This window comes from Mastacembelus armatus, chromosome 16 (genome assembly GCF_900324485.2).
Source record: "Mastacembelus armatus chromosome 16, fMasArm1.2, whole genome shotgun sequence".
NCBI classification, from domain to species: Eukaryota; Metazoa; Chordata; class Actinopteri; order Synbranchiformes; family Mastacembelidae; genus Mastacembelus; species Mastacembelus armatus.
The window spans coordinates 17,052,990-17,073,618 of record NC_046648.1 but is presented as its reverse complement, the minus strand read 5'-3'; the positions used below and the strand labels follow the sequence as shown (position 1 = coordinate 17,073,618).

At 39.9% G+C, this 20,629-nt stretch overlaps 4 protein-coding genes across 4 annotated transcripts; all 4 read left to right on the top strand.

Moving 5' to 3' along the window:
- The first annotated feature begins 795 nt into the window (after positions 1–795).
- Positions 796–4,535, top strand: LOC113136614 (glutathione S-transferase kappa 1-like). The gene is made up of 7 exons (XM_026317573.1): positions 796–1,440; positions 1,550–1,631; positions 2,221–2,349; positions 3,344–3,486; positions 3,563–3,679; positions 3,775–3,868; positions 4,100–4,535. Exons 1-7 carry the CDS (start codon positions 1,372–1,374, stop codon positions 4,132–4,134), a joined length of 669 nt encoding a protein of 222 aa, XP_026173358.1. The 5' UTR covers positions 796–1,371; the 3' UTR covers positions 4,135–4,535.
- A 239-nt stretch (positions 4,536–4,774) lies between these two features.
- Positions 4,775–8,775, top strand: LOC113136624 (glutathione S-transferase kappa 1-like). Its single transcript, XM_026317588.2, has 6 exons — positions 4,775–4,856; positions 5,004–5,232; positions 5,311–5,392; positions 5,481–5,610; positions 5,688–5,784; positions 8,659–8,775. Exons 2-5 carry the CDS (start codon positions 5,164–5,166, stop codon positions 5,776–5,778), a joined length of 372 nt encoding a protein of 123 aa, XP_026173373.1. The 5' UTR covers positions 4,775–4,856; positions 5,004–5,163; the 3' UTR covers positions 5,779–5,784; positions 8,659–8,775.
- Positions 8,776–10,109: 1,334 nt separating this feature from the next.
- LOC113136612 (glutathione S-transferase kappa 1-like) lies at positions 10,110–14,178 on the top strand. Its single transcript, XM_026317571.1, has 7 exons — positions 10,110–10,308; positions 10,420–10,501; positions 11,868–11,996; positions 12,988–13,130; positions 13,207–13,323; positions 13,419–13,512; positions 13,742–14,178. The coding sequence occupies exons 1-7, from the start codon at positions 10,240–10,242 to the stop codon at positions 13,774–13,776; spliced, it is 669 nt and encodes a 222-aa protein (XP_026173356.1). The 5' UTR covers positions 10,110–10,239; the 3' UTR covers positions 13,777–14,178.
- A 78-nt stretch (positions 14,179–14,256) lies between these two features.
- Positions 14,257–20,551, top strand: LOC113136744 (uncharacterized). The gene is made up of 12 exons (XM_026317778.1): positions 14,257–14,389; positions 14,844–15,072; positions 15,149–15,230; positions 15,319–15,448; positions 15,526–15,613; positions 17,382–17,474; positions 17,588–17,669; positions 18,259–18,387; positions 19,359–19,501; positions 19,578–19,694; positions 19,790–19,883; positions 20,115–20,551. The coding sequence occupies exons 1-12, from the start codon at positions 14,286–14,288 to the stop codon at positions 20,147–20,149; spliced, it is 1,326 nt and encodes a 441-aa protein (XP_026173563.1). The 5' UTR covers positions 14,257–14,285; the 3' UTR covers positions 20,150–20,551.
- Positions 20,552–20,629: the final 78 nt, after the last annotated feature.

Genomic DNA, 20,629 nt, shown 5'->3' with positions numbered 1-20,629 from the left:
ACAGTGATGTGGAGGCTGTAATTACAGCAGAATGTTCCAGGTTGGAATCCTGTTCGACCCGGGGCTTTTCTTCCTTTGGGTTTTCTCTGGCTTCCTCCCACAGTGCAAAGTAAAAAGAAACTATAACAGCTGACAACCAATAGAACCCCTCAAAATATAAGTCTATTATTACATACTTTTTGTTTTGTTAAGAATATTGGGGAAAATGCTTTGGCAACGGTTAAGTGTGAGGGAGCAAATATTCTGTTAGGGGTCTGTGTGTCGGCCAGCGGCACAGTCGAGCCGTCAGTGAAGAAAGTGAGGACAAAGATCCAAAGTAAACCCTAAAAATCTACCACACACTACACAAGAAACACTAGGTGAAGCTTGTGGAACGGCCCTCACAGCACCGTGACCTGAACATCACTGGAAAATCTGTAGGTAGACCTTAAACATGCTGAGTGCGCAAAACAGCCTAAAAAAAAAAAAGAAAATCACCAAATGGAAGCTGCAATTTAGGTTTTCTGTGTAAAATCATGCAAAAATAAGTAAAGTAAGTAAGTTGGGAAATTAATATGATGAAATATTCTAAAATAAACATGCTTATTTTTTTAATGCATCTCATATTAAACATAGCAATTATATACCTAAAACAACTTACAAAAAAATTATTTTTCTGTTAACGTAGTGCTCCTTACTGTCCAGTAGATGGCAATAACGCACATATAGACTACACTTCTTTCCCACAAAACTCCAATAAATGTAGAAAAAATAAAAAAAATAAATCAAATAAAATAAAAAACAAAAATAAAACAAAGATGGATGAGGAGGAGGTGGAGGAGATGGAGACACTGTAACGTAGTGAAGCCTTCAAAGGATGCGGCTTCTTTACACATCTAATTCGTTTTGCACATATATGTCATTTTGCACATATATGTCATTTTGCACATATATTTCTGCGACTTGAAGCTGACAGAGTAACACTGGGACGTGGTGAAAGGGACACTATGGTCATCGCACTTACAAAGACCGTGTATGATATTTACAGAAGATTAACGGAGTCTCGCTGTTGGCACCCAAATATGCTGTTGTTCCTTAAGAAGGCGGTGATGTGACAGTGGTTTCGTTTTATTTTATTTTTCTAACACGTTATGGCGGAACAAATCCACGGGACTTGCAGATCCAGCTAACTTTGATCGACCACAGACGGACTTTGTTGTTAAAACCAATAAAAGTGATTTCTGATCATATCTGTCACTTTTTCTGACTGACTGGATTACATCGGTATAGTTGAACTCGCACACAGTGAGAGTGAGACTGCAAGAACTTTGTTACGTCATTCACGTTTATAGAGTTACAAAACAAACAGCCCCCTACCCTGCAGACTCCAAGATGACCTCTAAGAAGGTGGTCGAGTTGTTCTACGATGTGGCTTCTCCATACTCTTGGCTTGGCTTCGAGGTTTGTGCCTTGTTAAATGACAGAATCAATACCACGACCGAAGAATGCGCTAAAAAAAAAAAAAAAAAAAAAGGTTTTCACAGATATATTTGTATATTTGTGGTTCCAGGTCATCTGCCGCTACAAAAACGTGTGGAACATAGATCTCAAATTTCGCCCTGCGTTTTTGGGTGGCGTCATGAAAGGATCAGGTAAGTAAACACCTGACACCGGTAAACTATATGCTGTATGGTCCAGGGGTGATTCGAGGATCGTGTGCTCCCTCCTCTTCTCCCCCTCTCCCCCCTCCTCTCCTTAGCATCTAATCACAGAATCTATAATAAGAGGTATAACTTTACTTTCACATCTGAACCTGCTTGTTTTCTTTGAATCAAAAAAACATAAATGTACTAAAATGTAAAATAAATGTAAATTTACTTTTCTTGTGTAATTGCATATAGTCAATATGTATAATTTTATCATAAAAATGGTAGGCCACTCAATAAAGGGTGGTTTTCTAATCAGCTGTGTTCCTGTTGATGTAGGCTAGTTAGCCATTTGGAGCTGATTTAGGGTTAATGTGAATATAAAACAGATTTTTATTTATCTAACAAGCACAAACTCACAAAACTGAAACATCCCCAAAATCTAAGGTTAGTTAATAATAGGCTTAATGATTCATCATTTATTTTAGTGTGCTGAGATGAAATTTAGGTGTGCATGTGCATCCCTAAAAATGGCCTGAAATCACCCCTGCTATGTTTATGTTTTTAATCACATGCTGTTTTTCTGTCATGACAGGCAACAAATCGCCTGCTATGGTTCAGAAGAAGGTTCTGTATATGGACAAGGATCTGAGCCGCTTGAGAGATTATTTTAATGTCCCTATGCAGCATCCTGCTGACCCTATTGGGGTCATCTTCAAAAAAGGTACAGAAAACCAGGATCAATGCTGTTTAACGTTTATCACTTAGGCCGCAGCTGGAATAACTGGCTTGATGACGTCTGGCAAAAACAAGTATCCGCCTTTTCCATTCGTGGTTTAGATTTTTCTCCAAGCCTCAAGTTTACTCTGTGGTAATTTCACTGAACATCAGTTTCATTTAGAAATGTAAGCTCCATATTAGCTGAACTATGAGGGCCTTAAAGACAGATTTTAATTAGAACTACAATGATCAAATGATTATTATTTATCACCATTATTTTAATAAGTCATTAATCACTTTAGTCATTCTTCACCCAGAAATGCCAAACATAGTTTCTCACATGTGAGAACAATTTGCATCACCATTTTTTTTTTATACATTCTAATTTTAACACAGGACTGGTCTATAAAACAGAGCCTTAAGTGTCAAACAAATGCAGTCAATAGTTAAAGAAACTCTTTTTAAATTACACTGCTTCTCTTTGTTCTGCATTCACACACACACACACACATGGTTTGTAGGGAAACAAAACGATCTGCAGGCCTGAGGCGTGTCGCTTCATATATTCTTGGGTGTGGTTAATATGGTGAGTAAGAGAAAGCGGTTTAAGACAAATTGACCTTTACAGACTTGAGATTTAACAGTTGCCTAACAATTGAGAAGAGTCCAGGAAAACACGAATTTCAGCAAGACTCCTGGAGAAATAATACAACGAATACACAGAACAGAAGTCCAGGAGCACAGAACCTGGCAAGGAACACAAAACCAACAGGGCACTGGTGAAACCAATCAGACATTAATGACAAAAGTAAAACTAGAAACACTAAGGGAAGGAACAGAAACTAGAAAAGACTTCAAATTAAGAGTCCAAAGCAGAAAAGAGGTGTGGGTCGTGACATGTGGGGACAGGTAATCCAGCCTGTTGTGGTAATATTTCTTTCTACTGAGAAAAGCTGATAATACAGTGAGTTTCTGTTTGTTTTTTTTTTACATCCCAGGCTCCTTGTCTGCAATGAGATTTCTAACAGCAGTGCAAGAGAGGGAGGGTGGAAACACGATGGCAGAGCAAGTGTCCCGGGAACTGTTTTTAAGAATTTGGAATGAAGACAAAGACATCACTGAACCTGGATCCCTGTCTGAGGTACCAGCTCAGAAGAAGCACTGTTTAGTTGTTTCACACTTTTTATCTGTATTAATTATTTTCTCTTTGTTTGCAGGCAGCAGTGAAAGCAGGACTGTCTGAAAGTGAGATTAAAGAACTGTTGGAGCTGTACACCTCACTTAAGATGAAAGACAAGCTGAGAAGCACAACACAGGACGCACTTGACTATGGGGTCAGTTGTCCTTCAGTTCTCCTTTTGGATTCTGGCAAGAGAGATGAGACGTTACAACTTCATGATCTAAAGCTTTTCTTGTTGCCTCTTTCCAGGCGTTTGGCTTCCCTCTGCTGGTTTGCCATGTAAATAGCAAAGCAGAGGTGTTTTTTGGATCTGACAGATTTGAGCTCATGGCCCACTGCATTGGTGAACAAACTACTTCACTGAGCAACACAAACAAATAAATAAATAAATGTGACAAAATGATGGTTAAAGTGACACTGGACATAATCGTAATCTACTGGTGAATTTGATACATTTGTGAATTGTATACAGTTATAGACAAACTGAAGATATAGATATGTATATTTAGACACTGGTAAAAATGTAATACCACAATTAACTGTGTTCTGTGTTTCTATGTATTTTATGTTTCAGGAGAGAAGTGGCTCGGACCTCAGCCTGAGAAATGACATCACAAGCTGTGACGTGAAAAATGTCTTCAAGCAAGTCTTTGATATTTAATTAAAACATATATTTAGCTAATATAACCCTTATATCTGTCTTAAAATGGAAGCTGCCTCATGACAGGTATATCTAAGTGTTTTATGTTTTGAGAAGAGTCTTGCCACATGGTGGATGTTCTAATAAGTTCATGTTCTAATAATTATTAGAACATCAACTTTATCCCTTAATTTAAAACAAACCTCTTCTCTTAAATTATCAGTATAATCTGATATTTCCCTTAATTTATTATTCAATAACAGTATATTTTACTTTTCCATATACCAAGATCATCAGGGAATATATAAGGAGCTTAGTAATATTTTTCTGCTCTTTCAGTCATAATGACAAAATAAATAAATAAAAATAATCAGGCCAGTGTCCATTCAGTTCAGTTCACATCAATCCACTTAGGTCCTAACCCCACTGTTACAGAAATACTGTCCACACTGGCCATCATCATTAGTGCTGTACTTAGAACACTAATACGTGTTATAAGTAATAAGTAATTATGACATGGAAATATAATTCCATTGAAAGTACTTCTTACGTCACAGTTGAAATCACTGTATTCTCCTAATGTAGTGCGCCTCATAATCCAGTAGATGGCGATAATGCACACATACGGTGTTTTCAGGAACCGTCAATAAATTCCAAGAAGAAGAAGAAAAAGCAGCGGACAGTAGTTTCGGTTTGTTCAAATACACATTGTTTGTTACTTATCCGCATGACTTGCAGATCCAGCTAAGTTACCGATCACAGACAGCCTACGCTGTTAAAACCAACAAAAGCGATTTCTGATAAAACCCGTCACTGTGTCTGACTGATTGTATTGCAGGATTACATCGACCAGACCTGCAGCAGGTCGTCTGAACTCTGACACAGTGACACTGGTTGTAGGCAAAGGAGACTTTTCTACGTCGTTCACGTTCCTTCAAACGATTACTTCAGACTGTAACAAAACAAAACAGAGAGCCCCCGACCCCGCAGACTCCAAGATGACCTCCAAGAAGGTGGTCGAGTTGTTCTACGATGTGGTTTCTCCATACTCTTGGCTTGGCTTTGAGGTTTGTGCCTTGTTAAAATACCACGACCGCAGACTGCGCTAAAAATGAAGGTTTGCGCCGATATATTTGTGGTTCCAGGTCATGTGTCGCTACAGAAACTTGTGGAACATAGATCTCAAACTGCGCCCTGCGCTTTTGGGCGGCGTCATGCAAGGATCAGGTAAGTAAACACCTGACACCTGGAAAGTGTTGCAGACAATGTTGTGTGTTCATGTTTTAAATCATCTGCTATTTATGTGTCACGACAGATAACAAGCCGCCTGCTATGGTTCAGAATAAGTTTCTGTACATGGACAAGGATCTGCGCCGCTTGGCAGGTTATTTTGATGTCCCTTTGCAGCCTCCGTCTGACCCTTTTCTTTACCCATTTGGGGACAGGTAATCCAGCCTGCTGTGGTAATCCTTTGTATGTTTTGACTTAGTACTACTAGTAATTATTTCCCCCTGTTTTTCAGTGACAAATCTCCAGGAACTCTTCCCGTGTTCTCTGACAGAGTGGGACCAACTGAACTCAAAGATCAAACAAGTCCTCAAGAGGAGACGTAAAAGAAAATTACCCTCATAACTCAGGTAAACAGGTCAGGAGCACACTGGGCCACACACAGAACACAGAGTCAGAAGGGTAACGTGTTTGCTTCTTTTATTGAGAACCAGGTGCGTGGGAGTTGTGACCAGTAGATGGAGCTAGGAGACAGGTAACTGATCCTCCTGGTCTCGGAATCCAGCGTTGTGCAGGGAGACTACACTGAGGTAGAAACGGCGGAGGAGGGAAGAGGGCTCCGATACGTGGGGAAAAAACAGGAAATTGCTACTAAAGCGCTCTGCCGGGTCAGAAACAAAGAGTCACAACCACACTTACTCGGCAGTACTAGTGGGTCAGTCCTTTTAGGAAGGGAACAACAGAAAAAACCCCTCTTCGTTTAGCAACTCCGGGGAACTTAAGAGTTGGGAAAAAATAATAACTCCTCTCCGGCTTTCCTTGTAGCGAAGGAACCAACGGGGAAAACAAAAAGTCACTGGGTACCTTGTCCTCAGGACGAAAAGGAAGGACTCCCAAACTGAGTGTCCAGGGGACGAAAAGAACAGCGAGCAGGCCAGGATTCGGGATCTCCAGGAAGACTGAGGAAAGATCAGGTCTTGGACTAGACCGGGACGACTGGTGATCTAGGAGTAACGGCAGACAATCTGGCGGTTGTCTCTGGACAGGTGCACGGTACTTATCTGGAAGATAAGCACAGAACAGGTGACAATTAACTAATAATACCAAGTTGGCGCAAGTGAGGGGCTAGGAGATCCTGCTGGCTTCGCCAAAATAAGACCCTCCCGGAAGTCACGGGACCCGGGTTCTCACAAATACAGCCGCAAGTGGCGATGAACGGCCCTCGCCTCGAGCGAACCGCGTCCCCCAGTGAACCGCGTCCCCGAACAAACCGCATCCCTAAGCGCCTCTCCATGAACGGACCAAACCACTGAGGAGACCACCTCCCCCGAGTGCCTCCCCTAGGTGCCCCCCTGAATGGGACAGTGTCCCTGAGTACCCCCCCTGAATTGACTACCCCCCAAAAATTGGCTGCCCCCCAATACCGCCCCCCAAGAGGACCACGTCATTTAGTGGACCCCCGCGGACGTCTGTGCCAAATTTGGTACAATTCTGACAAAGTAAGTGTAAGTACATAGGGGGCGCTATCCCCCCCCCCAAGTAGACCACATCCTTTAGTGGACCCCCGCAGACGTCTGTGCCAAATTTGGTACAATTCTGACAAAGTAAGTATAAGTATATAGGGGGCGCTATCCCCCCCCCCAAGTAGACCATGTACTTTAGTGGACCCACGCGGACGTCTGTGCCAAATTTGGTACAATTCTGACAAAATAAGTGCAAGTACATAGGGGGCGCTATTCGCACCCCCCCACACCTCCCCCAAATAGACCACATGATTTAGTGGGCCATCACGGAGGTCTGTGCCAAATTTGGTACAGTTCTGACAAAGTAAGTGCAAGTACATAGGGGGCGCTATTGCATCTATAGTGATTTTCTTAAGTCACATGGGTTCAGGCCAGTGGGCTCTGCAATTCATCAATTGGTCCGATTGAAATCTGACCATGCGTTTGTGAGTTATCACAATTTGAAGATGGCAAAACATAGGTCAAATTCTGAGGTCCAGCAAAGGAAATCCGTAAAAGTTAGCAAGAAAAATTTGGATAACTTTAGCTGGCCCACATGTCTAGATGATGCTGACCAAGAATCAGCTCATTTGGTCAAAAGCCCTAGGACGAGTTCGCTCAAGTACGAGGTGTGCGAAACTGGACATTTTGCAAAATTCCCATTGGAAATGAATGGTGAGATTTGGTCATCGCCAAGGCAACAGCATTGAAAATAGGGTATGGGTCCAATTGGCTTTTATGATCAGGATGCCCTAAAGGACGTCTGTGCCAAATTTGGTACAATTCTGACAAAGTAAGTGTAAGTACATAGGGGGCGCTATCCCCCCCCCCAAGTAGACCATGTACTTTAGTGGACCCACGCGGACGTCTGTGCCAAATTTGGTACAATTCTGACAAAGTAAGTGCAAGTACATAGGGGGTGCTATTCGCACCCCCCCACACCTCCCCCAAATAGACCACATGATTTAGTGGGCCATCACGGAGGTCTGTGCCAAATTTGGTACAGTTCTGACAAAGTAAGTGCAAGTACATAGGGGGCGCTATTGCATCTATAGTGATTTTCTTAAGTCACATGGGTTCAGGCCAGTGGGCTCTGCAATTCATCAATTGGTCCGATTGAAATCTGACCATGCGTTTGTGAGTTATTACAATTTGAAGATGGCAAAACATAGGTCAAATTCTGAGGTCCAGCAAAGGAAATCCGTAAAAGTTAGCAAGAAAAATTTGGATAACTTTAGCTGGCCCACATGTCTAGATGATGCTGACCAAGAATCAGCTCATTTGGTCAAAAGCCCTAGGACGAGTTCGCTCAAGTACGAGGTGTGCGAAACTGGACATTTTGCAAAATTCCCATTGGAAATGAATGGTGAGATTTGGTCATCGCCAAGGCAACAGCATTGAAAATAGGGTATGGGTCCAATTGGCTTTTATGATCAGGATGCCCTAAAGGATGTCTGTGCCAAATTTGGTACAATTCTGACAAAGTAAGTGTAAGTACATAGGGGGCGCTATCCCCCCCCCCAAGTAGACCACATCCTTTAGTGGACCCCCGCAGACGTCTGTGCCAAATTTGGTACAATTCTGACAAAGTAAGTATAAGTATATAGGGGGCGGTATCCCCCCCCCTCGCGCAGTCCCACGTCATGGTGGGGTGTGGGTAGGTCGTCCATGCTACCTGGGGGGACCCCTTGCAGTTTTGTACTCCTGGCTCACTAAGCGATTACAATAGGCCCTTGCCTGCACTTTCAGTGGGCTCGGGCCTAAATATTCATTTGTAGATTGTAGATTGATTAATATACATATAGACATTGCTAGCCTATATGGTTACTACTTTATTATCCTGGTGGATGGCTTATATGTAAATAGGGTGTAAAAGGAAAACGTATGTCTGATAATATAAAGATTTTACTGTCATAGCAGTGATATTCTAGATTGATACAAATCTTTAAATTGTATTTCAGTGAAATGTACAACATACAAAACTACCGAGAGTGGCTGAAACAACAGTGTAAGTGTTCTGTTATTAAACATTTTATGCTGCTGTGTGAATCTTGTCAGAAAGACATATTTATTTCAGTGAAGGTCAATGGATCTTTACATTCATCACTGAAGTCTGTTTACTGGCAAAGGAAACGCAAAACAAACTCATATGTAAGATTTATTTTTGGGGCTCCTATCTGTATGTGCAAGAACGGCATTGAGGTTGTGGACATCATGGTCAGATAGTCACTTCGTTTTTATAAATATACAAGTTGCTTGGCACAGTGATGTGGAGGCTGTAATTACAGCAGAATGTTCCAGGTTGGAATCCTGTTCGACCCGGGGCTTTTCTTCCTTTGGGTTTTCTCTGGCTTCCTCCCACAGTGCAAAGTAAAAAGAAACTATAACAGCTGACAACCAATAGAACCCCTCAAAATATAAGTCTATTATTACATACTTTTTGTTTTGTTAAGAATATTGGGGAAAATGCTTTGGCAACGGTTAAGTGTGAGGGAGCAAATATTCTGTTAGGGGTCTGTGTGTCGGCCAGCGGCACAGTCGAGCCGTCAGTGAAGAAAGTGAGGACAAAGATCCAAAGTAAACCCTAAAAATCTACCACACACTACACAAGAAACACTAGGTGAAGCTTGTGGAACGGCCCTCACAGCACCGTGACCTGAACATCACTGGAAAATCTGTAGGTAGACCTTAAACATGCTGAGTGCGCAAAACAGCCTAAAAAAAAAAAAAAAAAAGAAAATCACCAAGTGGAAGCTGCAATTTAGGAAAACAAAGATGGATGAGGAGGAGGTGGAGGAGATGGAGACACTGTAACGTAGTGAAGCCTTCAAAGGATGCGGCTTCTTTACACATCTAATTCGTTTTGCACATATATGTCATTTTGCACATATATGTCATTTTGCACATATATTTCTGCGACTTGAAGCTGACAGAGTAACACTGGGACGTGGTGAAAGGGACACTATGGTCATCGCACTTACAAAGACCGTGTATGATATTTACAGAAGATTAACGGAGTCTCGCTGTTGGCACCCAAATATGCTGTTGTTCCTTAAGAAGGCGGTGATGTGACAGTGGTTTCGTTTTATTTTATTTTTCTAACACGTTATGGCGGAACAAATCCACGGGACTTGCAGATCCAACTTTGATCGACCACAGACGGACTTTGTTGTTAAAACCAATAAAAGTGATTTCTGATCATATCTGTCACTTTTTCTGACTGACTGGATTACATCGGTATAGTTGAACTCGCACACAGTGAGAGTGAGACTGCAAGAACTTTGTTACGTCATTCACGTTTAGAGAGTAACAAAACAAACAGCCCCCTACCCTGCAGACTCCAAGATGACCTCTAAGAAGGTGGTCGAGTTGTTCTACGATGTGGCTTCTCCATACTCTTGGCTTGGCTTTGAGGTTTGTGCCTTTTTAAATGACAGAATCAATACCACGACCGCAGACTGCGCTAAAAAAAAAAAAAGAAAAGAGAAGGTTTTCACAGGTATATTTGTATATTTGTGGTTCCAGATCATATGCCGCTACAAAAACGTGTGGAACATAGATCTCAAATTTCGCCCTGCGTTTTTGGGTGGCGTCATGAAAGGATCAGGTAAGTAAACACCTGACACCGGTAAACTATATGCTGTATGGTCCAGGGGTGATTCGAGGATCGTGTGCTCCCTCCTCTTCTCCCCCTCTCCCCCCTCCTCTCCTTAGCATCTAATCACAGAATCTATAATAAGAGGTATAACTTTACTTTCACATCTGAACCTGCTTGTTTTCTTTGAATCAAAAAAACATAAATGTACTAAAATGTAAAATAAATGTAAATTTACTTTTCTTGTGTAATTGCATATAGTCAATATGTATAATTTTATCATAAAAATGGTAGGCCACTCAATAAAGGGTGGTTTTCTAATCAGCTGTGTTCCTGTTGATGTAGGCTAGTTAGCCATTTGGAGCTGATTTAGGGTTAATGTGAATATAAAACAGATTTTTATTTATCTGTTAAAGAAAAACAAGCCGACACACAAAGAGACACTGACACTGATTTGCTATCTTTTCTGTTTATACTTCTGATGTTGTGGTCAGTCTGATGATCAATATATTGATATATTGATTCTTCTTACTGATTATGATTTTTATTATTTCTTACTGTATTCTTGATTTGTACTTGTATTGACAGGGTTTTTTTTTAATTTATAGGTTGGATCACAGAGTTCACCAAGGAGCTCATGTGTTTTCATAATCATGTTTTATGTTTATGTTCTTCCTGATCTAGTATAGTCTGGCACAAATGGAAACAGTGTTCTCAAGGATGCTGGTGAGGAGTATGTGGGAGAAAGGCTCCGTAGGACACTAGGAATGAGGAAGGGACAAGTATAACAGAGCACACCCAGGATGGAGGGTTAACTGTCAAATGAGAATATGGGGTTATGGAATCTAGCCTTATTAGGGAATAACTTTTTAGAACAATAGGGAAGCAAAGACTTCATCTGATTATGTGAGTGATTATTTGCATTTACTTTGCATGTCTGTGTAAGTAGCAGCCTCAGCCCAGTAGGAGCTGAGCAACTGGGGAAGAATCTGATTGATTGTGTTCTATTCAGTTCTGCTTCTTTCTTGCAAGTAATATATTCTGAAAAAGACCTTTTGTCTGAACTCTCTTTATTGCTCATCCAAGGGTTTTTGCTACAACAGGAACATTCTTACTCTATAAAGAGGACTGGTTATTAAAGCTCTAATAAATCCATTTGAGCCTGAATTATTTGTCTCTGATCTCTAACAAGCACAAACTCGCAAAATTGAAACATCCCCAAAATCTAAGGTTAGTTAATAATAGGCTTAATGATTCGTCATTATTTTTACTGTGCTGAGATGAAATTTAGGTGTGCATGTGCATCCCTATAAATGGCCTGAAATCACCCCTGCTATGTTCATGTTTTTAATCACATGCTGTTTTTCTGTCATGACAGGCAACAAATCGCCTGCTATGGTTCAGAAGAAGTTTCTGTACATGGGCAAGGATCTGAGCCGCTTGACAGATTATTTTGATGTCCCTTTGCAGCATCCTGCTGACCCTATTGGGGTCATCTTCAAAAAAGGTACAGAAAACCAGGATCAATGCTGTTTAACATTTATCACTTAGGCCGCAGCTGGAATAACTGGCTTGATGACGTCTGGCAAAAACAAGTATCCGCCTTTTCCATTCGTGGTTTAGATTTTTCTCCAAGCCTCAAGTTTACTCTGTGGTAATTTCACTGAACATCAGTTTCATTTAGAAATGTAAGCTCCATATTAGCTGAACTATGAGGGCCTTAAAGACAGATTTTAATTAGAACTACAATGATCAAATGATTATTATTTATCACCATTATTTTAATAAGTCATTAATCACTTTAGTCATTCTTCACCCAGAAATGCCAAACATAGTTTCTCACATGTGAGAACAATTTGCATCACCATTTTTTTTTTATACATTCTAATTTTAACACAGGACTGGTCTATAAAACAGAGCCTTAAGTGTCAAACAAATGCAGTCAATAGTTAAAGAAACTCTTTTTAAATTACACTGCTTCTCTTTGTTCTGCATTCACACACACACACACACATGGTTTGTAGGGAAACAAAACGATCTGCAGGCCTGAGGCGTGTCGCTTCATATATTCTTGGGTGTGGTTAATATGGTGAGTAAGAGAAAGCGGTTTAAGACAAATTGACCTTTACAGACGAGATTTAACAGTTGCCTAACAATTGAGAAGAGTCCAGGAAAACACGAATTTCAGCAAGACTCCTGGAGAAATAATACAACGAATACACAGAACAGAAGTCCAGGAGCACAGAACCTGGCAAGGAACACAAAACCAACAGGGCACTGGTGAAACCAATCAGACATTAATGACAAAAGTAAAACTAGAAACACTAAGGGAAGGAACAGAAACTAGAAAAGACTTCAAATTAAGAGTCCAAAGCAGAAAAGAGGTGTGGGTCGTGACATTTGGGGACAGGTAATCCAGCCTGTTGTGGTAATATTTCTTTCTACTGACAAAAGCTGATAATACAGTGAGTTTCTGTTTGTTTTTTTTTACATCCCAGGCTCCTTGTCTGCAATGAGATTTCTAACAGCAGTGCAAGAGAGGGAGGGTGGAAACACGAAGGCAGAGCAAGTGTCCCGGGAACTGTTTTTAAGAATTTGGAATGAAGACAAAGACATCACTGAACCTGGATCCCTGTCTGAGGTACCAGCTCAGAAGAAGCACTGTTTAGTTGTTTCACACTTTTTATTTGTATTAATTATTTTCTCTTTGTTTACAGGCAGCAGTGAAAGCAGGACTGTCTGAGAGTGAGATTAAAGAACTGTTGGAGCTGTACACCTCACCTAAGATGAAAGACAAGCTGAGAAGCACAACACAGGACGCACTTGACTATGGGGTCAGTCGTCCTTCAGTTCTCCTTTTGGATTCTGGCAAGAGAGATGAGACGTTACAACTTCATGATCTAAAGCTTTTCTTGTTGCCTCTTTCCAGGCGTTTGGCCTCCCTCTGCTGGTTTGCCATGTAAATAGCAAAGCAGAGGTGTTTTTTGGATCTGACAGATTTGAGCTCATGGCCCACTGCATTGGTGAACAAACAAACACTGAGCAACACAAACAAATAAATAAATAAATGTGACAAAATGATGGTTAAAGTGACACTGGACATAGTCGTAATCTACTGGTGAATTTGATACATTTGTGAATTGTATACAGTTATAGACAAACTGAAGATATAGATATGTATATTTAGACACTGATAAAAATGTAATACCACAACTAACTGTGTTCTGTGTTTCTATGTATTTTATGTTTCAGGAGAGAAGTGGCTCGGACCTCAGCCTGAGAAATGACATCACAAGCTGTGACGTGAAAGATGTCTTCAAGCAAGTCTTTGATATTTAATTAAAACATATATTTAGCTAATATAACCCTTATATCTGTCTTAAAATGGAAGCTGCCTCATGACAGGTATATCTAAGTGTTTTATGTTTTGAGAAGAGTCTTGCCACATGGTGGATGTTCTAATAAGTTCATGTTCTAATAATTATTAGAACATCAACTTTATCCCTTAATTTAAAACAAACCCCTTCTCTTAAATTATCAGTATAATCTGATATTTCCCTTAATTTATTATTCAATCACAGTATATTTTACTTTTCCATATACCAAGATCATCAGGGAATGTATAAGGAGCTTAGTAATATTTTTCTGCTCTTTCAGTCATAATGACAAAAATAAATAAATAAAAATAATCAGGCCAGTGTCCATTCAGTTCAGTTCACATCAATCCACTTAGGTCCTAACCCCACTGTTACAGAAATACTGTCCACACTGGCTCCCAAGGAAATGACAGAAGAGGATGACAATGGGAATCATGAAACTCCAGGGGATGAATACAGCAAAGATCCAGCATGTGGGGATGGGGGTCAGGAGGGAGCTGAACAATGGTGACATGAACACCAGGTCAGTCTGGAACTCAGTCAATGACAAAATCAGCCTGCACAGATGTGCAATTGTCCAAAAAAAGTCACTCCTTTCATTAGTGTTGTACTTAGAACACTAATACGTGTTATAAGTAATAAGTAATTATAACATGGAAATATAATTCCACTGAAAGTACTTCTTACGTCACACGGTTGAAATCACTGTATTCTCCTAATGTAGTGCTCCTCATAATCCAGTAGATGGCGATAATGCACACATACGGTGTTTTCAGGAACCGTCAATAAATTCCAAGAAGAAGAAGAAAAAGCAGTGGACAGTAGTTTCGGTATGTTCAAATACACATTGTTTGTTACTTATCCGCATGACTTGCAGATCCAGCTAACTTACCGATCACAGACAGCCTACACTGTTAAAACCAACAAAAGCGATTTCTGATAAAACCCGTCACTGTGTCTGACTGATTGTATTGCAGGATTACATCGACCAGACCTGCAGCAGGTCGTCTGAACTCTGACACAGTGACACTGGTTGTAGGCAAAGGAGACTTTTCTACGTCGTTCACGTTCCTTCAAACGATTACTTCAGACTGTAACAAAACAAAACAGAGAGCCCCCGACCCCGCAGACTCCAAGATGACCTCCAAGAAGGTGGTCGAGTTGTTCTACGATGTGGTTTCTCCATACTCTTGGCTTGGCTTTGAGGTTTGTGCCTTGTTAAAATACCACGACCGCAGACTGCGCTAAAAATTAAGGTTTACCGATATATTTGTGGTTCCAGGTCATGTGTCGCTACAGAAACTTGTGGAACATAGATCTCAAACTGCGCCCTGCGCTTTTGGGCGGCGTCATGCAAGGATCAGGTAAGTAAACACCTGACACCCGGAAAGTGTTGCAGACAATGTTGTGTGTTCATGTTTTAAATCATCTGCTATTTATGTGTCACGACAGATAACAAGCCGCCTGCTATGGTTCAGAATAAGTTTCTGTACATGGACAAGGATCTGCGCCGCTTGGCAGGTTATTTTGATGTCCCTTTGCAGCCTCCGTCTGACCCTTTTCTTTACCCATTTGGGGACAGGTAATCCAGCCTGCTGTGGTAATCCTTTGTATGTTTTGACTTAGTACTACTAGTAATTATTTCCCCCTGTTTTTCAGTGACAAATCTCCAGGAACTCTTCCCGTGTTCTCTGACAGAGTGGGACCAACTGAACTCAAAGATCAAACAAGTCCTCAAGAGGAGACGTAAAAGAAAATATTCATTTGTAGATTGTAGATTGATTAATATACATATAGACATTGCTAGCCTATATGGTTACTACTTTATTATCCTGGTGGATGGCTTATATGTAAATAGAGTGTAAAAGGAAAACGTATGTCTGATAATATAAACATTTTACTGTCATAGCAGTGATATTCTAGATTGATACAAATCTTTAAATTGTATTTCAGTGAAATGTACAACATACAAAACTGCCGAGAGTGGCTGAAACAACAGTGTAAGTGTTCTGTTATTAAACAATTTATGCTGCTGTGTGAATCTTGTCAGAAAGACATATTTATTTTAATGAAGGTCAATGGATCTTTACATTTATCACTGAAGTCTGTTTACTGGCAAAGGAAACGGAAAACAAACTCATATGTAAGATTTATTTTTGGGGCTCCTATCTGTATGTGCAAGAACGGCATTGAGGTTGTGGACATCATGGTCAGATAGTCACTTCGTTTTTATAAATATACAAGTTGCTTGGCACAGTGATGTGGTGGCTGTAATTACAGCAGAATGTTCCAGGTTGGAATCCTGTTCGACCCGGGGCTTTTCTTCCTTTGGGTTTTCTCTGGCTTCCTCCCACAGTGCAAAGTAAAAAGAAACTATAACAGCTGACAATCAATAGAACCCCTCAAAATATAAGTCTATTATTACATACTTTTTGTTTTGTTAAGAATATTGGGGAAAATGCTTTGGCAACGGTTAAGTGTGAGGGAGCAAATATTCTGTTAGGGGTCTGTGTGTCGGCCAGCGGCACAGTCGAGCCGTCAGTGAAGAAAGTGAGGACCATGATCCAAAGTAAACCCTAAAAATCTACCACACACTACACAAGAAACACTAGGTGAAGCTTGTGGAACGGCCCTCACAGCACCGTGACCTGAACATCACTGGAAAATCTGTAGGTAGACCTTAAACATGCTGAGTGCGCAAAACAGCCTAAAAAAAAAAAAAAAAAGAAAATCACCAAGTGGAAGCTGCAATTTAGGTTTTCTGTGTAAAATCATGCAAAAATAAGTAAAGTAAGTAAGTTGGGAAATTAATATGATGAAATATTCTAAAATAAACATGCTTATTTTTTTAATGCATCTCATATTAAACATAGCAATTATATAACTAAAACAACTATTACAAAGAAATTATTTTTCTGTTAACGTAGTGCTCCTTACTGTCCAGTAGATGGAAATAACGCACATATAGACTACACTTCTTTCCCACAAAACTCCAATAAATGTAGAAAAAATAAAAAAATAAATCAAATAAAATAAAAAACAAAAATAAAACAAAGACATATATGTCATTTTGCACATATATGTCATTTTGCACATATATTTCTGCGACTTGAAGCTGACAGAGTAACACTGGGACGTGGTGAAAGGGACACTATGGTCATCGCACTTACAAAGACCGTGTATGATATTTACAGAAGATTAACGGAGTCTCGCTGTTGGCACCCAAATATGCTGTTGTTCCTTAAGAAGGCGGTGATGTGACAGTGGTTTCGTTTTATTTTATTTTTCTAACACGTTATGGCGGAACAAATCCACGGGACTTGCAGATCCAGCTAACTTTGATCGACCACAGACGGACTTTGTTGTTAAAACCAATAAAAGTGATTTCTGTTCATATCTGTCACTTTTTCTGACTGACTGGATTACATCGGTATAGTTGAACTCGCACACAGTGAGAGTGAGACTGCAAGAACTTTGTTACGTCATTCACGTTTAGAGAGTAACAAAACAAACAGCCCCCTTACCCCGCAGACTCCAAGATGACCTCTAAGAAGGTGGTCGAGTTGTTCTACGATGTGGCTTCTCCATACTCTTGGCTTGGCTTTGAGGTTTGTGCCTTGTTAAATGACAGAATCAATACCACGACCGCAGACTGCGCTAAAAAAAAAAAAAAAAAAAAAAAAAGGTTTTCACAGGTATATTTGTATATTTGTGGTTCCAGGTCATCTGCCGCTACAAAAACATGTGGAACATAGATCTCAAATTTCGCCCTGCGTTTTTGGGTGCCGTCATGAAAGGATCAGGTAAGTAAACACCTGACACCGGTAAACTATATGCTGTATGGTCCAGGGGTGATTCGAGGATCGTGTGCTCCCTCCTCTTCTCCCCCTCTCCCCCCTCCTCTCCTTAGCATCTAATCACAGAATCTATAATAAGAGGTATAGCTTTACTTTCACATCTGAACCTGCTTGTTTTCTTTGAATCAAAAAAACATAAATGTACTAAAATGTAAAATAAATGTAAATTTACTTTTCTTGTGTAATTGCATATAGTCAATATGTGTAATTTTATCATAAAAATGGTAGGCCACTCAATAAAGGGTGGTTTTCTAATCAGCTGTGTTCCTGTTGATGTAGGCTAGTTAGCCATTTGGAGCTGATTTAGGGTTAATGTGAATATAAAACAGATTTTTATTTATCTAACAAGCACAAACTCACAAAATTGAAACATCCCCAAAATCTAAGGTTAGTTAATAATAGGCTTAATGATTCATCATTATTTTTAGTGTGCTGAGATGAAATTTAGGTGTGCATGTGCATCCCTAAAAATGGCCTGAAATCACCCCTGCTATGTTTATGTTTTTAATCACATGCTGTTTTTCTGTCATGACAGGCAACAAATCGCCTACTATGGTTCAGAAGAAGGTTCTGTATATGGACAAGGATCTGAACCGCTTGAGAGATTATTTTAATGTCCCTATGCAGCATCCTGCTGACCCTATTGGGGTCATCTTCAAAAAAGGTACAGAAAACCAGGATCAATGCTGTTTAACGTTTATCACTTAGGCCGCAGCTGGAATAACTGGCTTGACGACATCTGGCAAAAACAAGTATCCGCCGTTTCCATTCGTGGTTTAGATTTTTCTCCAAGCCTCAAGTTTACTCTGTGGTAATTTCACTGAACATCAGTTTCATTTAGAAATGTAAGCTCCATATTAGCTGAACTATGAGGGCCTTAAAGACAGATTTTAATTAGAACTACAATGATCAAATGATTATTATTTATCACCATTATTTTAATAAGTCATTAATCACTTTAGTCATTCTTCACCCAGAAATGCCAAACATAGTTTCTCACATGTGGGAACAATTTGCATCACCATTTTTTTTTAATACATTCTAATTTTGACACAGGACTGGTCTATAAAACAGAGCCTTAAGTGTCAAACAAATGCAGTCAATAGTTAAAGAAACTCTTTTTAAATTACACTGGTTCTCTTTGTTCTGCATTCACACACACACACACATGGTTTGTAGGGAAACAAATCGATCTGCAGGCCTGAGGTGTGTCGCTTCATATATTCTTGGGTGTGGTTAATATGGTGAGTAAGGGAAAGCGGTTTAAGACAAATTGACCTTTACAGACTTGAGATTTAACAGTTGCCTAACAATTGAGAAGAGTCCAGGAAAACACGAATTTCAGCAAGACTCCAGGAGAAATAATACAACAAATACACAGAATAGAAGTCCAGGAGCACAGAACCTGGCAAGGAACACAAAACCAACAGGGCATTAATGACAAAAGTAAAACTAGAAACACTAAGGGAAGGAACAGAAACTAGAAAAGACTTCAAATTAAGAGTCCAAAGCAGAAAAGAGGTGTGGGTCGTGACATTTGGGGACAGGTAATCCAGCCTGTTGTGGTAATATTTCTTTCTACTGAGAAAAGCTGATAATACAGTGAGTTTCTGTTTGTTTTTTTTTACATCCCAGGCTCCTTGTCTGCAATGAGATTTCTAACAGCAGTGCAAGAGAGGGAGGGTGGAAACACGAAGGCAGAGCAAGTGTCCCGGGAACTGTTTTTAAGAATTTGGAATGAAGACAAAGACATCACTGAACCTGGATCCCTGTCTGAGGTACCAGCTCAGAAGAAGCACTGTTTAGTTGTTTCACACTTTTTATTTGTATTAATTATTTTCTCTTTGTTTACAGGCAGCAGTGAAAGCAGGACTGTCTGAGAGTGAGATTAAAGAACTGTTGGAGCTGTACACCTCACCTAAGATGAAAGACAAGCTGAGAAGCACAACACAGGACGCACTTGACTATGGGGTCAGTCGTCCTTCAGTTCTCCTTTTGGATTCTGGCAAGAGAGATGAGACGTTACAACTTCATGATCTAAAGCTTTTCTTGTTGCCTCTTTCCAGGCGTTTGGCCTCCCTCTGCTGGTTTGCCATGTAAATAGCAAAGCAGAGGTGTTTTTTGGATCTGACAGATTTGAGCTCATGGCCCACTGCATTGGTGAACAAACTACTTCACTGAGCAACACAAACAAATAAATAAATAAATGTGACAAAATGATGGTTAAAGTGACACTGGACATAGTCGTAATCTACTGGTGAATTTGATACATTTGTGAATTGTATACAGTTATAGACAAACTGAAGATATAGATATGTATATTTAGACACTGATAAAAATGTAATACCACAACTAACTGTGTTCTGTGTTTCTATGTATTTTATGTTTCAGGAGAGAAGTGGCTCGGACCTCAGCCTGAGAAATGACATCACAAGCTGTGACGTGAAAGATGTCTTCAAGCAAGTCTTTGATATTTAATTAAAACATATATTTAGCTAATATAACCCTTATATCTGTCTTAAAATGGAAGCTGCCTCATGACAGGTATATCTAAGTGTTTTATGTTTTGAGAAGAGTCTTGCCACATGGTGGATGTTCTAATAAGTTCATGTTCTAATAATTATTAGAACATCAACTTTATCCCTTAATTTAAAACAAACCCCTTCTCTTAAATTATCAGTATAATCTGATATTTCCCTTAATTTATTATTCAATCACAGTATATTTTACTTTTCCATATACCAAGATCATCAGGGAATGTATAAGGAGCTTAGTAATATTTTTCTGCTCTTTCAGTCATAATGACAAAAATAAATAAATAAAAATAATCAGGCCAGTGTCCATTCAGTTCAGTTCACATCAATCCACTTAGGTCCTAACCCCACTGTTACAGAAATACTGTCCAC

Excerpts from the sequence above, each read along its gene's own strand:
- LOC113136614 (XM_026317573.1), top strand. The coding sequence starts at position 1,372 with ATGACCTCTAAGAAGGTGGTCGAGTTGTTCTACGATGTGGCTTCTCCA. Across the intron at positions 1,632-2,220 it reads TGGCGTCATGAAAGGATCAG|GCAACAAATCGCCTGCTATG; the intron begins GTAAGTAAACAC and ends CTGTCATGACAG. Across the intron at positions 3,869-4,099 it reads GCTCATGGCCCACTGCATTG|GAGAGAAGTGGCTCGGACCT; the intron begins GTGAACAAACTA and ends TTTATGTTTCAG.
- LOC113136624 (XM_026317588.2), top strand. The coding sequence starts at position 5,164 with ATGACCTCCAAGAAGGTGGTCGAGTTGTTCTACGATGTGGTTTCTCCA. Across the intron at positions 5,233-5,310 it reads ACTCTTGGCTTGGCTTTGAG|GTCATGTGTCGCTACAGAAA; the intron begins GTTTGTGCCTTG and ends TTGTGGTTCCAG. Across the intron at positions 5,393-5,480 it reads CGGCGTCATGCAAGGATCAG|ATAACAAGCCGCCTGCTATG; the intron begins GTAAGTAAACAC and ends GTGTCACGACAG.
- LOC113136612 (XM_026317571.1), top strand. The coding sequence starts at position 10,240 with ATGACCTCTAAGAAGGTGGTCGAGTTGTTCTACGATGTGGCTTCTCCA. Across the intron at positions 10,309-10,419 it reads ACTCTTGGCTTGGCTTTGAG|ATCATATGCCGCTACAAAAA; the intron begins GTTTGTGCCTTT and ends TTGTGGTTCCAG. Across the intron at positions 13,324-13,418 it reads AGGACGCACTTGACTATGGG|GCGTTTGGCCTCCCTCTGCT; the intron begins GTCAGTCGTCCT and ends GCCTCTTTCCAG.
- LOC113136744 (XM_026317778.1), top strand. The coding sequence starts at position 14,286 with ATGACAATGGGAATCATGAAACTCCAGGGGATGAATACAGCAAAGATC. Across the intron at positions 15,073-15,148 it reads ACTCTTGGCTTGGCTTTGAG|GTCATGTGTCGCTACAGAAA; the intron begins GTTTGTGCCTTG and ends TTGTGGTTCCAG. Across the intron at positions 19,884-20,114 it reads GCTCATGGCCCACTGCATTG|GAGAGAAGTGGCTCGGACCT; the intron begins GTGAACAAACTA and ends TTTATGTTTCAG.